This window comes from Scomber scombrus, chromosome 18 (assembly GCF_963691925.1).
Source record: "Scomber scombrus chromosome 18, fScoSco1.1, whole genome shotgun sequence".
In the NCBI taxonomy this organism is placed as follows: Eukaryota; Metazoa; Chordata; class Actinopteri; order Scombriformes; family Scombridae; genus Scomber; species Scomber scombrus.
The window spans coordinates 20,316,873-20,333,651 of record NC_084987.1 but is presented as its reverse complement, the minus strand read 5'-3'; the positions used below and the strand labels follow the sequence as shown (position 1 = coordinate 20,333,651).

Sequence of the window (16,779 nt, the reverse complement as noted above, 5' to 3'; positions counted from 1 at the left end):
TGATGATTTTTTAAAAGTTGCAGACTGGATGACAGAAATGTGAGAAAGAGAGAGATGGAGAGATTTAAACCATTAACTCTCAAGAGGCTGAATCTATGTGTGTGTGTGTGTGTGTGTGTGTGTGTGTGTGTGTGTGTGTGTGTGTGTGTGTGTGTGTGTGATTAGTGTCAGCCTGTATCGTGCTCCCTTTGGGGAACAGAAGCAACAGCTGCTTCAGATCTAAGGAATCTAGTTGAGATTGAGGTTACATTCTGGGTATGATCCTGACAGCGATGCCAAAAAGAGCAACGTTTCTCTGAAAGTGCCACAAGAAGCTTTTGTTCTTCTTCTGCTTCTTCTCATTATGTGTGTGAGCGTGTGTGTTACTCTGCCTTTGTTATCTGCTCGTGCCTCCACAAGGGACTGTTAAAAGATAACATGGTTCACATAGATAATAGTTGGTTGCAAAAACAACTGATTTATTCAACAAAAATGCATTAAAGGTGCATCATATTTGAAATCTTTTACCCCATAGTTTTGAATTTGACGTATAGGGTTTAAAAATGGGAAGTCTGTAGAGTAGCGGAATGAAAATTACTGTAAAAATGAAAAAGATATTAAGGGAACCATCTCTGTGGTTCAGTGGTTTTAAATTGGGATGCCTTACTCGTCCCATCAGGTGCACAGAGAGAAAGCAATTGGTGGTCGAGAGCAGAGGCGCGGTGGGATGAAAATCGAGGTGCGGAAGAGCTTTGGGGATGGAGGAAGAATGATGTGAATGAGGAAAGGAGATGGTTTTAGCCTGAGTGATGTCTGTCCAGGATAACCTTAAATGGAGGGAGGCCGATTGAAGAATTCCCAAATCCCGCGCTGTCAGTGGTCAGAGCAGGCAGATCGGAAGGATGAGACCTCAGGGTGATGACTGGTTTCAGAGTTGTGACCATATCAGGGAGGAGAAGGCCTGATATATAACAGCCTGGCCTCAACACATACACCCGCAGTTCTCCTGAGCAGACTTCTGCATCCTGCATTGGTGAGTATGTGCTTGAGTCAAACATTTGATCCTGTTGATAATACTATTATCAGTCTTCTCATCACTATTAACATCTTCATTTCTGGTTCCTATCCACTGCTCAGCCTCTCTCTGCAGCAGCCAGTAGTGAGCTGGTCAGTCATTTGGTCGGTGTTTGTTGGTGGCAGCAGCAGCAGCAGCAGAAGCCATGCCTGGTGCGTATAAAGGGGAGTGCGGGGACGATGTGGACCCCATGCCGTTCCTGGTTCCCACAGAGAAGGAGCGACTGGATGCTGTGAATAAGCCATATGACATCAAACGCTCCTGCTGGATCAAAGATGAGAAGGAGGCTTTCATCGCTGGGGAGATTCAGTCTGAAGATGGGGACAAAGTCACCGTCAAGACAACCAAGAACACTGTAAGATTGTCACACTGAAGCTGTATCTTAAACATTTAGGATAATTTTATATCTATAACATGCAAATGACTTAGTTATTATTGTTTCTTTTCTTATAGACGGTGTCGGTAAAGAGGGATGACATTCATCAAATGAATCCTCCCAAGTTCTATCAAGCCAATGACATGGCTGACCTCACTTTCCTCAACGAGGCCAGCGTCTTGGAAAACCTGCGCAGCCGCTACGTCAGCATGAGGATCTATGTAAGCATGTTGCCTATAACACTGAAGAACCCACAGCACTTCAAACGCTAACTGAGAACCATGTTCACAAAGCTCAGCCAGGCTCCCTATAGGTTCTTAAAGGTACACTCCACGTATTTTACATATAAAGATACATCTATTCATCATGGGGAGTACTACTCAGCCTGTGAAAGCAGTTGTATAATGTTTTCTGTTGTCCTGAACAAAGCTTTATGGAGTTTGAAGAAATAACCTTAATGATGTCATGGTGATGTAATTAGGGTTATCTCAGCTTGGGCTTGGAGGCTATCAATTTATAACAGAAGCCTGGGTTACAAACTGGAAGTGTGGAGTTTAAACAGTTTAGGCATTTAACAGGCAGGCAGGGTAGAATAAAAAGAAGGTATTGAGTTGCATTACTCTGCTGCTTTGATTTTGACTACGCTTTTCTTCTTCTTCTTCTTCTTCTTATTAAACCGTTCCCTTAAAAGTGCCTCTAGATCTCAGAAAAAGGTACATTACAACATTACAACCAATACCAAATTGTCTCTTTTAATGCATGGGATAGATGGGAAAGAGAAAATAAATGGTGGAAGGGTAAAGTTACTACCAGATTTGTGCCCACAAATGTTGATCACACCCTTCAAACCACTTTTAACATTCTCTCCTACTTCTAGACCTACTCGGGCCTCTTCTGTGTGACGATCAACCCCTACAAATGGCTGCCCATCTACGGCGCTAAAGTGGCCCAGATATACAAGGGGAAGAAACGCAACGAAGTTCCCCCTCACCTTTTCTCCATCTCTGACAACGCCTACCACGACATGTTGATGGGTGAGGAGAGGGCGAATGTGCTGTTGGGAATAAAACTGGAGTTTCGGAGTAATGAGGAATAGGCAATGATGGGTGATGGGGGAGGGAGAAGAAGTAAGCATGCAAGAGGTATGTAGTGATTTGGGATAACTCCCCTTGAGACCAGTTGCTTGAAAGTCATTCCACTGTTGTATGTGGAAAGATGGAGTGAGGCAGTTGTTGGAGGTGCGTAATCAGTGTTGCGTGTTATGATTTGTTCGGGGAGTAGAAAAACACTTTGAGGCCATTATGTGGCATCAGGGGAGAGCTGACAGCTGTCTGTGTTGTTCGCACTGCTGACAGAGAACATCAACAAGCCTCTGAACTGCTCACAGGGAAATCATCAGTAATTATTCTCGTCTCTCTCACACTTTGTTTCTCTCTCCTCTCCCACCTGCTTTACGTCCTACCGTCACAGAGCATGAGAACCAGTCAATGCTGATCACGTAAGGAATTTTTTTCAAATGTCCCAACAAATGATATATACCATGTAACCTGCATATCTCACCATGAATTACTCATTTGCTTCTGGTGCTTCGCCTCCAGTGGAGAATCTGGTGCTGGCAAGACTGAAAACACTAAGAAGGTCATCCAGTACTTTGCCAATGTGGGAGCCTCTGGGAGCAAAGCCGCAGACTCCAAGGCAAGTGTGTGTTTGTGTGTGATTTAACATGTTGCTCTTCTTGTCAGATATAAAGCAGTTAAATATCAGTCTCCTCTCCTCTCCTCTCCTCTCCTCTCCTCTCCTCTCCTCTCCTCTCTCTCCTCTCCTCTCCTCTCCTCTTCTCTCCTCTTCTCTCCTCTTCTCTCCTCTCCTCTCCTCTCCTCTCCTCTCCTCTCCTCTCCTCTTAGGGTTCTCTGGAGGACCAGATCATTCAGGCTAACCCAGTGCTGGAGGCATTTGGCAATGCCAAGACCATCAGGAACAACAACTCTTCACGCTTTGTACGGACACATACACAAAAAATTTCCTTATGTTAAAGAACACATTATAATCATATAGAATTAGATGAAAATGGTCAGAAAATGACAACAGTACTAACAACAAATGTATGAAAAGAATATTGATGATCTTGTCTTTGGTTTAGGAAAATTCATCCGCATCCACTTTGGTCCAACAGCTAAGCTGGCTGGTGCCGACATCGAGTCCTGTGAGTGAATTTTATGGATTACCTTTATTGATTCATTCCTTTGGAGCAGGCTGCAACTAATGATGATTTTCATTATTGATTCATCTTATTTTGCCAATAAAATATCATAAAATAGTAAAAAGTGCTTGTTATAATTTCTTAGAGCCTAAAGTAAATCCTTCAAATGTCTTGTTTTGTCTAATCAACAGTGAAGAATCCAAGATATTCAACTTTCTATCATGTATTTTTTTGATTGTCAAAAAAGTTGCCAATAAATGTTTTAATTGATTAATCAAATAATCACTTCATAGCTCTAAGACAGATCGTGAAAAATGTGTTTGTCTTGATGTGTCTGTGTTGCTTTTCCCGCTTGCGTGTTGATCAGATCTGCTGGAGAAATCACGAGTGATCTCCCAGCAGGCTGCTGAGAGAGGATACCACATCTTCTACCAGCTCCTGTCTGGAAAGAAGCCAGAACTCCTGGGTGAGACTGATAAAGCCTCTGTGCCACTGATTAATATGGAATTACATTAACTTTTATTGCAAATGAGTGTAACATATTCATAAGAAGGTAACAGATTTTTTTCAAATGAATGTAATGTTTACTTTTATAGTTATAATGTATTTTTTTTGACTTTACAAAGGATAGCAATGTTAATATAAAATATGGTATTTGAACATACAACATTGCCTAATATACATTTGTCAATATTAAAATGCAGTTGATAAAACTGCCAAAATTATATTCTTATTGTTTAATAAAGAACATCATCAAGTTTTTGCTTTTTACTGTAACAAATAAGGATTTTCTTGCTATTATGTTAAAAACTGTCTCTTTCAGAGGCTCTGCTGCTGAGCCCAGACCCCAAACAGTATGTGTGGGTGTGTCAGGGAGTCACTAAGGTGGACAACATGGATGATGGGGAGGAGCTGCTGCTCACTGATGTCAGTCAACACTTGTTCTCTCTCATGTTTCGATACAGAGCTTTTATGTGTGCCGAGTTCATTTTAAATCACAACCTGATAAATATTTCTTTGCCTACGAGGAATTTGTCATCTAAATGTATTTGCCTGTTGATGGCACTGTTGCCTCTCTTTGTGTAACTTCAGAGTGGGAGCGCTGATATTCTCTTTTTCTGTCCTTTCCCTCTTTCTCTCTTTATGCTTGTGTGTGTCCACAGGAAGCCTTTGATGTCCTAGGCTTCACTCCTGAAGAGAAGATGAGCCTGTACAAGCTGACTGCAGGCATAATGCACTTTGGCAACATGAAGTTCAAACAGAAAGCCAGAGAGGAGCAGGCTGATGTGGATTCCACTGAGGGGTATAAAAAAAGAGCCCCACCTTGCTCTCTCTCTGGTTTTATTCTCCCTATCTATGTATGAGCCTTCTTGTCCAACTGACCTAGTTCTCTATCCTTTTATCTCTCTCTCTCTCTCTCTCTCTCTCTCTCTCTCTCTCTCTCTCTCTCTCTCTCTCTCTCTCTCTCTCTCTCTCTCTCTCTCTCTCTCTCTCTCTCTCTCTCTCTCTTGACATTTCTTATGAAGCCTACCCTTTTATTCTGGTGTCCCAACCCATCTACATTTATTTTTTCTCCCTACCATTAATTTCAATCTTCATTTATACATAATGTTCTGACCCATTTTTTCAGCATGTATTACAAGACATCATTTCATTCATTTTTTTGTCCCCTCTCTTCCTTTCCTATAGTGGCTGACAAAGTCGCCCACCTCATGGCCATCAACTCTGGGGAGCTGCAGAAGGGCATAACACGCCCTCGGGTCAAGGTTGGCAATGAGTTTGTGACCAAAGGTATTGCAAAAACATTATTTCGATTATTGAGATAATGCAGTCATTCACAGTTTAAAATTATTTATACAATATTTAAACTTGAATTTTTAAAAGGTCAAAACCAGGACCAGTGTGTGTACTCCATCGGTGCTCTGGCAAAAGCCATCTATGACCGCATGTTCAAGTGGATGGTGACCCGCATCAATAGGACTCTGGACACCAAGATGCAGCGGCAGTACTTCATAGGAGTGCTGGACATCGCTGGGTTTGAAATCTTTGAGGTGAGATTAGATTAAAAGTGTGAATTGTGATGTTTTCTCTCTGCTAAATTATTTGTTATCTCATCTTTATATTTTGCCTCCAGTACAACAGCTTTGAGCAGCTGTGCATCAACTTCACCAATGAGAAGCTGCAGCAGTTCTTCAACCACCATATGTTTGTGCTGGAGCAAGAGGAGTACAAGAAGGAAGGCATCGACTGGGTCTTCATCGACTTTGGCCTGGACCTGCAGGCCTGCATTGAGCTGCTGGAGAAGGTAAGACTCAACTACACTCAGTCAGTATGGAGGGTTATCTGTGAGCGCACAAATATGGATATTTATCTTTCCACCTCTCTCTCCCTTCTCCTCTCCAGCCTATGGGTATTTTCTCCATCCTGGAAGAACAGTGTGTGTTTCCAAAGGCAACAGATATGACCTTGAAATCAGCTCTGCATGACAACCACCTTGGCAAGTCCCCTAACTTCCTCAAGCCAAAAGGGGGGAAGAAAGGACCTGAAGCCCACTTTGAACTGGTGCACTATGCTGGGACTGTGAGTACTGGATTTGTTGTTGGACCATTTGACATATAAATAAGTGTTTCTGGGTGGTAAATACACAAATGCTAGTAATGGGGAAGAATAAGTGAGTGTTTGCATTGAGATAAAGCTCTATTAAAAAGTTAAAATAGCTTTTTTTAAAAGATCCATGGACTGTCTGTATTTCAACTTTAAAGCTATGTAAGAGTACAATGCCCAAGTGTATGTATCTCTCCCAACAAAGTCATTGATATCTCTGAATGTATAGGACTACATGTAACTTTAGTGTACATAGGCGCAATGAAGCTGTTTTTGCCTCTCACAGGTGGGTTACAACATCACTGGCTGGCTAGAGAAGAACAAAGACCCTCTGAATGAGACAGTGGTGGGACTCTTCCAGAAGTCCTCCATGCACCTGCTGGCTCTGCTGTTCAAAGAGGAGGAGGCCGTTGCCGGGACCAAGAAACAGAAGAAAGGGTCGTCCTTCCAAACTGTCTCCAACTTCTACAGGGTAACTAACACAAACCTCAACTCAAGACATGCTAACATGTACATAATCTACAGTAAAGGACATACACACATACACAGGCATGTGTGCATAATTTCCCATATTGTCTCCACAATGCAATAATCTAGAGTATGAGAGTAATCTGAGTATTTTACTGTAGTTTGCATAAAAACTAACTGGAACTGTAACAACATATGTTTCAAATAACATTTTAAGGAACAGAGAGGCTTATTTGCACTTTTAAGAATACTGCAAATCTCACAACATGCTCACAAACTCACTGGTGTAATTTTTTCCTATTTCTATTTTTTCCCTAACAGGAACAGTTGAACAAACTGATGAGCACCCTGCGAAAAACTGCTCCTCACTTTGTCCGCTGCATCGTGCCCAATGAGTTCAAGAAGTCAGGTCAGTGAGTGAACAGTGTGGCTGACATTTGCTTTGTGGTCAAAGGCCACCATTGTTTGTTTTTGAGGCGTGTTGTCAAGCCCACAAGTAATCTTAAACAGTAAAAACATTGGTGAAATATTCTTGGAGAGTGTATGAACTGGAAATGATTCGTATTGATAATCACCTTCTTTCTCGTTGCTGTTGAGAAGGTGTGACAGACAACCAGCTCATCCTGCACCAGTTAGCCTGTAACGGCGTGCTGGAGGGCATCCGTATCTGCAGGAAAGGATTCCCCAACAGACTACAGTACCCAGAATTCAAACAGAGGTCTGACTCTTGTTATTTCTGTACTGATTTCCATGAATTATCTCCATTTAAATTAAACTGCAGTTAATTTATAACTTCTTTAATCCCCCCCCCCCCCCCTCTTGTCACCTATATTTCTCATTTTTCTGCTGATCTCACATCCTCCCCTGCTTTTCCATATTTCCTCCTTTTTCTCTCCATTCTTCTCCCTGTTTTTCTTTCCTCTCTATGTTCCTCCTCCTGATGTCTCCTAGGTACTATATCCTCAACCCACACGTCATCCCCAAGGGATTTGTTGACAACAAGAAGGCCTCTGAGCTCATCTTAAGTTCTGTTGGCCTGGATAGTATGGAGTACCGCATCGGTCACACCAAGGTACACCACTGTTATGATCAGCAATAAATAGGAAATGCGATTAAGTGTTACAATACTCTGTCAGTGTATTATATCTCATCTTGTAATTGTTTTCTGCTCATATTTGATCTGTTCATTTTGTAAACACATCTCTCTTATGGAAAAGCCTTACTTGAAGTTCATGATTTAATATTTCTAAAACCTCAGAGTAGGAAGGTTTAATACAGAATCACTTTTTGTGATAAATTACCTGAATCCTGCTTTTGTCTTGTTTTCCACTTCTTCCTAATCCTCATCTTCTTCCTTCTTTCACCTGTCTACGCTTTCCTCTCCTCCTCTCAGGTGTTTTTCCGTGCGGGCACACTGGCTAAGCTGGAGGACATGCGTGATGAGCGGCTGGCGAAGATCATAACCATGCTGCAGGCTCATCTCAGAGGAACTCTCATGAGGATCGAGTTTAAGAAGATGGTGGACAGACGGTCAGTATGTGCACAGGTTGTTTTTCTTTCAGAACGCTGGGTCAGAGAGTAAATTGTGATTATGAGTGAATGACTTTTCAGTGTATTTTTGTGTGCCGTAACAGTGTTTCTGCATTGTTATGTGTGTGTGTGATGCAGAATTGCACTGATGGCCATCCAGCGCAATGTGAGGAAGTTCCTTCAGTTACGCTTCTGGGGCTGGTGGAAACTGTACACTAAGGTAAAGGCACTTCACACACACACACACACACACACACACACACACACACACACACACACACACACACACACACACACACACACACACACACACACACACACACACACACACACACACACACACACACACACACACACACACACAGATAACAATGCATTACTTTCTTAACAAATCATCATCATAATCATTTTATTTCCTGCCTGGGTTCCTGCAGGTGAAGCCTCTGCTGATGGTGGCTCGTCAGGAGGATTCCTTCAAGGCTAAGGAGGAGGAGCTCAGGCTGGCTGTGGAGAAGGTGAAGGAACTGGAGGACAAGATCAAAATTCTGGAGGGGAAGATGGTCACTCTGTCTCAGGAGAAGAAGGACCTCGCCCTGGCGCTGGCTGCAGTAAGTGCACATCCACACACAGTTCATTTTACATGTGACTCCCATGTAAGGATCATACATGTCTCATGAAGTACTTTCAGTGTATGGAATCCTCTCTAAAACAGTTCACCAATGTGCAGAAATTGCACATAAACTACTTTCAAGTCAGAGTCAGTGATAAACATCTCTGCTGTCATCTCAACCATGTAATCACAGACACACTGCACACTGACATGCACACACACTTTACCTCCTTGTTTCCTTTACAGGAGCAGGACACGCTGGGTGATGCTGAGGAGCGCTGCACCCAACTGATGCACCAAAAGGTCCACCTGGAGGAGTCAGTGCAGGTAATATATCATTTATGAATTATACCACAAACAAGAATAAGACATGACGTGACATGATTTTTATCGCTTTTATGTAAACTCAAATTGATGTTGTACAGTGATGTGTGTAGTGAGGTAGTGTTAACATTAGTCTAAATGAATTATTATTTGTTTAATGTTACTGTAGCATGCAGAGGACCAGAAGAAATGTTTCATGCACACGTCTGATCCATTTCCTTTTTAAAAAAATCAGACAGGAAGACCTTTTGGAGAGTTGTATGTCCTAAAAACAGCTGCTAACTGTCCCGTGTTGACTAAAATGACTGGATTTAGGATCTGCGTGAGCGCCTGGAGGAAGAAGAAGGCAACACATCCTCCCTTCATTCCCAGAGGAGACAGCTGGAGGTGGAACTGAACGAGCTGAAGAGAGATCTTGAGTCTCTGGAGTCCACACTGGCCAAGACTGAGAAGGAGAAACAGGTATGAGGGAGGATGACTGAGGAGGGGATGGAAGTGTAGAAGCTGTGTGCAAAGAGAGAGAAAGACACTACACTAGACATTTCTTGGCTTTTCCTGGAGGAAACATCTGGAAACATCTGGACACAAATCCAGGAAATTAAATGTGAGATTTTACCACTGAATTGTATTCAATGGTGTTTTTAGAGTCTAGACTACAAGGTGCGGACTCTGACTGGTGACCTGGGCCAGCGAGACGACCATATCGCCAAGCTGCAGAAGGAAAAGCGAGCTCTGGAGGAACTGCAACAGGTAGACAAACCCACACATGCACACACACACGGACACGTCGTACACTTAACAAAATGTATGCACAGTGAACACTCAATCTTAAACTGCATAGTAATTAAAGATGTAATAATTTGTACATTACTATTAATTTCATCAGAAAACTCTGGAGGATCTCCAAGCAGAAGAAGACAAAGTTAATCATCTAACCAAGACCAACAGCAAGCTCAACACCCAAGTGAATGAGGTATGTGACTCTTCCCCTTCACAGGCACACCTGAAAGATTTATTGTCTGTATGAGTTTTTGAAATTCTGTGGAGCAGGTATAGGAGCAGACCTGCAGTGCCTTACTCATGTATGAATGTCTGTGGGTGTGTGTGGGTGTGTGTGTGTGTCTGTGTGTGTGTGTATGTGTGTGTGTGTGTGTGTGTGTGTGTGTGTGTGTGTGTGTGTGTGTGTGTGTGTGTGTGTGTGTGTGTGTGTAGCTGGAGGACAGCTGGGAGCAGGAGAAGAAAATCAGGGCGGAGGTGGAGAAAGCGAGGAGGAAAGCAGAGGGAGACCTGAAGATGACCATAGAAAACCTGAATGAGATGGAGAATGCCAAGATTGATCTGGAGGAGGTCATCAAAAAGTGAGAAAGAAAAGCCCACACACACACACACACACACACACACACACACACACACACACACACACACACACACACACACACACACACACACACACACACACACACACACACACACACACACACACACATACACACACATGCACAAATAAACTACATACAGTAGCTAAAGATCTTCGTACATATCTCACTCTCTTTTACACAAAGAGATACTGATTTCCTGCTGTGTGTGTGTCTGTGTGTGTGTGTTTACTGTGTGTTCATGTAGGAGAGACTTTGAGATCAACAACATGAACTCAAAGCTGGAGGACGAACAAGCTCTCAGCTCCATGCTCAGCCGCAAGCTCAAAGAGCACCAGGTTCGTGGTTCTCAGTCATTTATCACAGAGGCCCTCCTTTATTCCAGCCAGCGCTGAGTTCACTCATTTTTTTCATCTTCTTTGGTTAAGGCTGTGTTTAAAGGATGAGGAGAAGCCAATACTCAGGCATTCATGCAAATGTTGTGCTAAATTTATAATTATTTTAATTCAAAGTCATAATTTAGATGTTAAATAAACTAGTGCTGCAGCAAATAAATATTTTCTTGCTCGATTCATCTGTAAATAATTTTCTTCTCATCATCTTCTTTCTCTAAATCAATTATTTGTTTGGTCTAAAATATATCAGAAAATGTGAAAATTCCCAATACAGTTCCTACAATCTAAGCTGACATCTTCACATATCTTATTTTGTCTCACTTACTACTACTTACTTACTATCATAGAAAACAAAGATAAGAAGCAATTCTGCATAAACTGATCATCAAAATAGTTTGAAGATGTATTTCCTGCTAGTTTACTAATCGTTTCAGCTCTACATGTAGCACTGGTTTCACTTTTTTGCTTTCTCACTTTCCTTTTCTTTTGTATTACAATTATAACTATTTGTTATCATTAGAATTATAACTATAGCACCTATAACACTGGAATCTGATTCAATCAGTTGATGATTCATTGGGTTTATGAACACATTATGGACATTGTCGCTGAATTAATTATTGTTCATTAACTATGTATTAAAAAACAGATTTTTAATGTGTCAGTCCCCATGAGGATGACAAAACAGAAAGACAATATTTTGCATATAACAGTACAACTTATTACAATCCCCATGTACAAAATTATTTTATGTCTTATACATATAAAAGAAAATACCCCCTGTTTTAGTAGTTTGTGAATGATGAGTATGGTTAAAATATGGAATTGGGGAGGTAAAGGAGGACAATAACATGTTTGAAATTTGTATGATTGCGACATGTCATTTCTTTCAGGGCCGCATTGAGGAGCTGGAGGAGGAGCTGGAGGCTGAACGAGCCATGAGAGGCAAAGTATGGATTCTGTCTTATATATATATATATATATACAGTATATATTCTTATAGTGGGATTTTACATATTGCAGTTAAAGATTAAAGCTGGTTCTTTGTCCGTCCTCTGACAGGTGGAGAAGCAGAGAGCAGAGCTTTCAAGAGATCTGGAAGAGCTCAGTGATCGGCTGGAAGAGGCAGGAGGAGCTACTGTCGCCCAGGTGAGTTTGACTGATGGCCATCACTCAGTTGGAGTTTTAGAGTAACAACATGACCTCTGCCCTTCTAACCTGCACAACCTCATCTGCGGCTGACCCTCAGATCGAGCAGAACAGGAAGCGAGAGGGGGACCTGCTGAAGCTGAGGCGGGAGCTGGAGGAAGCAGCGCTCCAATCAGAGGCCACGGCGGCAGCGCTGAGAAAGAAGAACTCTGACGTCATGGCAGAGCTGGGCGAGCAGCTGGAGAACCTGACCAGGCTGAGAGTCAAACTGGAGAAGGACAAACAGTGCATGAAGGCTGAGATCGAAGACCTCAACGTCACCGTGGAGGCCACTCAGAAAGCCAAAGTATGAAGTATCTTGCACCGCCACCCTCGTGCCAAAATGTCAATTAATTCACATGAATATAAACTCATACACACTTCTGCTTATGCGTCTGTGTTTACATGTGCAGATGAACTCTGATGCTCATGCCCATAAACTAGAGGACAGCCTGGCAGAGGCTAATGCTCGCCTGGCTGAGATGGAGCGCAACCAGACTGAGCTCAACACCACCAAAATCCATCTGACTGGTAGGAACACGCACAATCTCACACATGGATGAGTTTGACAAACACTGTTTCATGAAGTGATCTGTTTCCATCTTCTTTCCTTTGTGTGTGTGTGTGTGTGTGTGTGTAGCGGAGAATAATGACCTGAGCAGGGAGTTGGAAGATGTGCAGAGTAAGTTGACCCAGCTGACCAGGCTGAAGGCTTCACTCACCTTGCAGATTGATGAGCTCAAGCGACAGGTGGATGAAGAGAACAAGGTATAACGGACACTCATTCGGAACCTCAATTTTAACCATTTCTATTTGTATTAGCCGCCTTACGTTGCTTTTAAAACATTCTTATAAAAAGATGATGGCCTCCTTTCTTCCCTCTCTTCCTGCAGGGGCGTAACACCGCAGTGGTGGCCCTGGCCAACGCCCGTCATGACCTCTCCCTGCTCAAGGAGCAGCTTGAGGAGGAGTCTGAAGGACGCGGGGAGATGCAGCGCCTTGTGTCCAAGCTCAATGCTGACGTCACCTCCTGGAGGAGCAAGTATGAAACGGACGCCATCCACCGAACTGAGGAGCTGGAGGAGACCAAGTAGGTCAAGCAGAAATATGGCAAACTCTATGCCCAAAGTTAGATTTTTTTTTTACACTAAGACACCTACACCTACTTTACACCTACTTTTTAATTTAAAGCTCATAGTTTCCTCCCTCTCTGTTTTCTCTCCTCCCTCTCTCCTCCAGGCGCAAACTCGCAGTGCGTCTCCAGGAGGCTGAGGAGGCAGCAGAAGCGGCACAAGCCAGAGCTGCCAGCCTGGAGAAGGTTAAGCAGAGGCTTGCGGGAGAGGTGGAGGATCTCACCATAGATCTGGAGAAGGTAAACACACACACATGCTTACAGGCAAATCTAAATATCTAAAATCAAACAAACACAATGACATTCTTCTGCTTTTGTCTGTGTTTGTGCATCTAGTCCAACGCCGCAGCAGCAGCCCTGGATAAGAAGCAGCGAGTTTTTGACAAGCTGGCAGCTGAATGGAGCTGCAAGAACGAGGAGCTGCAACTAGAACTGGACAACAGCCAGAAGGAGAGCCGTTCCTACATGACGGAGCTCTACAAGCTGAGGACGGCCTACGAGGAGAGCCAGGATCACATAGAGACTGTCCGCAAGGAGAACAAAACCCTCTCAGGTGAGAAGCGCTTAGGACGTAGATCACACGTGAATATTATGGTCATGATCTACAGCATCTGCTCATGTTTTCCTTGACAATGCTCCCTCTCTTCTCACAGAGGAGATCAAGGAGTTGGTGGACCAGCTTGGGGAAGGAGGCCGCAGTGTCCATGAGCTGCAGAAGGCCAAGAAGAAACTGGAAGTGGAGAAGGAGGAGCTACAGATGGTTTTGGAAGAGGCTGAAGCTTCACTCGAGGTACAAAGAGCTCCTTTAGCCAAAAAGCTGGAGCAAACAAGGGACTTTTGCTTCTATCCATCAGCCCAGTTGCTAAAAACCAGTGTGTGTGTGTGTGTGTGTGTCCAGGTAGAGGAAGGTAAGCTGGTGCGTGTGCAGCTGGAGCTGGCTCAAGTCAAGGCCGATATCGACCGCAGAATCCATGAGAAGGAGGAAGAGTTTGAAGTCACCAGGTTAGAAAACACACATACTGTTACATGCATAAACACACACACACACACACACACACACACACACACACACACACACACACACATACACACACACACACACACACACACACACACACACACACACACAGTAACTCAGTAACCCATAACACCCACCTGTGTCATTTGTGGTGTCTAGAAAGAACCATGCCCGTGCAGTGGAGTCACTGCAGGCCAGCCTGGAGACAGAGGCCAAAGGTAGAGCCGAGGCCCTGAGGATGAAGAAGAAGATGGAGGGAGACTTGAATGAGATGGAGGTTCAGCTGGAGCATGCCAACAGGAACAATGCGGAGCTGGTCAAAACTCTCAAGAAGCTGCAGCAGCAGATCAAAGTAGGATTTTTATTACCATTAAGACATGAAGTAAGGAACTACTTTGCAGTTTGAAAATACTACAGCAATCATCTTTGTGTCCCTCATTCAGGATCTGCAGGTGCAGATGGACGAAGACGCCCGTCACCACGAGGAGCTGAGGGAGAAGTACAGCCTCCAGGAGCGCCGCCTGTGCCTCACTCAGTCAGAGATGGAGGAGCTGAGGGGAGGCCTGGAGGCATCCGAGAGGGCCCGAAAACTAATCGAGCAGGAGCTGGTGGACACCACAGAGAGGTTCAGTGAGATCAGCATGCAGGTCGGTGGCTACTTTTATGACTTTGACTTTTTCTCTTTCTTTAGTGAAACAACACATCAATCTAATCTGATCTGATTTATTTTTCTTGTCTTAGAACCAGAGTCTGACTATCCTGAAGAGAAAACTGGAAGCTGACCTCGCCCGACTGTCCAGTGAGAATGAGGAGCTGATCTCAGAGTTTCGCGCTGCTGATGAAAGAGCCAAGAAGGCTATGACTGACGTAAGCTGAGAGAAACACAACCTAAAATTTCGACATCAGACACAAAAAGAAAAAAACACTAAAGGCAAAACAAACTACTTTAACGGTTTCTTTCACGTGTTCCTCTGCCTGCAGGCGACGCGGCTGTGCGAGGAGCTTCGCCAAGAGCAGGACCGCAGCTCCCACCTGGAGAAGGTCAAGAAGTACCATGAGCAGAACCTCAGAGACCTCACACTGAAGCTGGAGGAAGCCGAGCAGCAGGGTCTGAAAGCCGGAAAACGCACAATCCAGAAACTGGAAACCAGGGTGAGGAGTCAAATTGATTGAGGCATGGACAGACACCATACCTGACGCCACACGTCCACATATTGTATTGATTCCTCTGCTTTACCACCAGATCAAGGAAATGGAGAATGAGCTGGACCAGGAGCAGAAGCGCCACGTGGAGACAGTGAAAAGTCTTCGTAAGGGAGAGCGTCGACTCAAGGAGCTGATCTTCCAGACGGAGGAGGACCACAAGACCAATCAGCGCATGCAGGAGCTGGTGGAGAAACTCCAGAACAAGCTCAAATCCTACAAACGTCAGATAGAGGAAGCTGTGAGTAATGAGACTAGTTTTAAAGCTCTTCTTTTTAATAATCATTTAGAATTTTAGTGATATCTTAAGGAGGAAGTCCCTGCTGTTATTACTACATATCTTAAATTGTCACACTTTAATTATACTACTTAACTGGCTCATGAATCCCTTTAAGATCCAATATATTTAAATAATATGTCAATCAAAAATGAGCACACTTTCTTTTAATTCCTCAAAAGCAGACTTATTAGAGAACACACTGAAGATATTTGTCTGTGTCCCTGTAGGAGGAGCAGGCCAACAGCAGCCTGTCTAAATACAGGAAGACTGTCCATGAGCTGGATGATGCTGAGGAGCGTGCAGACATTGCAGAGATGGCCCTAAATAAAATGAGGACCAGGAATCGAGCTTCGGCCACTAAGGGCTTCACCTCAGTGGAAATCGTCCAAGTCACCAAGCCCACCGGCGGACGAAAGGACGAGTAGAAGGGGAAGAGACACACACACACACTTGCAGGTAGGCATTTAAATATATGTGTGGATACGCAAACTCACTTGTAATTTAGGCAGAGAATGTAATATCCAACTCTCATCATCTCTTTTCTCCTTTTTGGTTCCCACAGAGTGACACACACACCCATTCAGCCCTCCACAGGACACTTGACTGAGGAAGTATGAGCTAAGGCACCCTGAAGTCTTAAAAAGGCAGAGACAGAGCTCCTTATTAAGTCTTAAATTATTAAATGAGTCTTTAACATCACCTATAGTCTTAATCAATGTAGTGTTAGGATTGGACACGTAACCTGTAGTCGATTTTAACCTGCACACTAAGTATATGTTACTGTTAGTTGTTAAGAATGCATTGTATGTCTTTACAGTCAATGAATGTATTATTTTATGTGGAACTGTCAGGTATGGAGCTTTTGGAGTCTTTAGTCACTCATTACATTTGCTCTCATGGTTCTGTAAAGTGCTTTGGATCCCAGCATCTGTCATACTGTTAATTAGCATGTGTGAGAGTTTGTTGAATGTGTATGTATGTATGTATGTGTGTGTGCGCCTTGTGTCATCTCAGTTAGCGT

The 16,779-nt window shown here is 43.4% G+C and overlaps 1 protein-coding gene across 1 annotated transcript; it reads left to right on the top strand.

Moving 5' to 3' along the window:
* Nucleotides 1–1,199: 1,199 nt before the first annotated feature.
* On the top strand, nucleotides 1,200–16,425 carry LOC133999365 (myosin-16-like). The gene is made up of 44 exons (XM_062438577.1): nucleotides 1,200–1,409; nucleotides 1,508–1,651; nucleotides 2,308–2,464; nucleotides 2,901–2,928; nucleotides 3,029–3,125; nucleotides 3,335–3,427; nucleotides 3,543–3,633; nucleotides 3,998–4,096; nucleotides 4,454–4,561; nucleotides 4,798–4,930; nucleotides 5,318–5,421; nucleotides 5,515–5,681; nucleotides 5,765–5,935; nucleotides 6,034–6,210; nucleotides 6,521–6,706; nucleotides 7,024–7,111; nucleotides 7,303–7,420; nucleotides 7,654–7,774; nucleotides 8,096–8,232; nucleotides 8,371–8,452; nucleotides 8,667–8,840; nucleotides 9,089–9,169; nucleotides 9,482–9,628; nucleotides 9,812–9,916; nucleotides 10,053–10,139; nucleotides 10,379–10,524; nucleotides 10,790–10,880; nucleotides 11,831–11,887; nucleotides 12,000–12,086; nucleotides 12,187–12,432; nucleotides 12,539–12,656; nucleotides 12,766–12,893; nucleotides 13,019–13,215; nucleotides 13,365–13,497; nucleotides 13,594–13,810; nucleotides 13,911–14,047; nucleotides 14,156–14,259; nucleotides 14,435–14,627; nucleotides 14,719–14,922; nucleotides 15,017–15,142; nucleotides 15,257–15,427; nucleotides 15,519–15,719; nucleotides 15,986–16,214; nucleotides 16,321–16,425. Exons 1-43 carry the CDS (start codon nucleotides 1,200–1,202, stop codon nucleotides 16,181–16,183), a joined length of 5,859 nt encoding a protein of 1,952 aa, XP_062294561.1. The 3' UTR covers nucleotides 16,184–16,214; nucleotides 16,321–16,425.
* The last annotated feature ends 354 nt before the right edge of the window (nucleotides 16,426–16,779 follow it).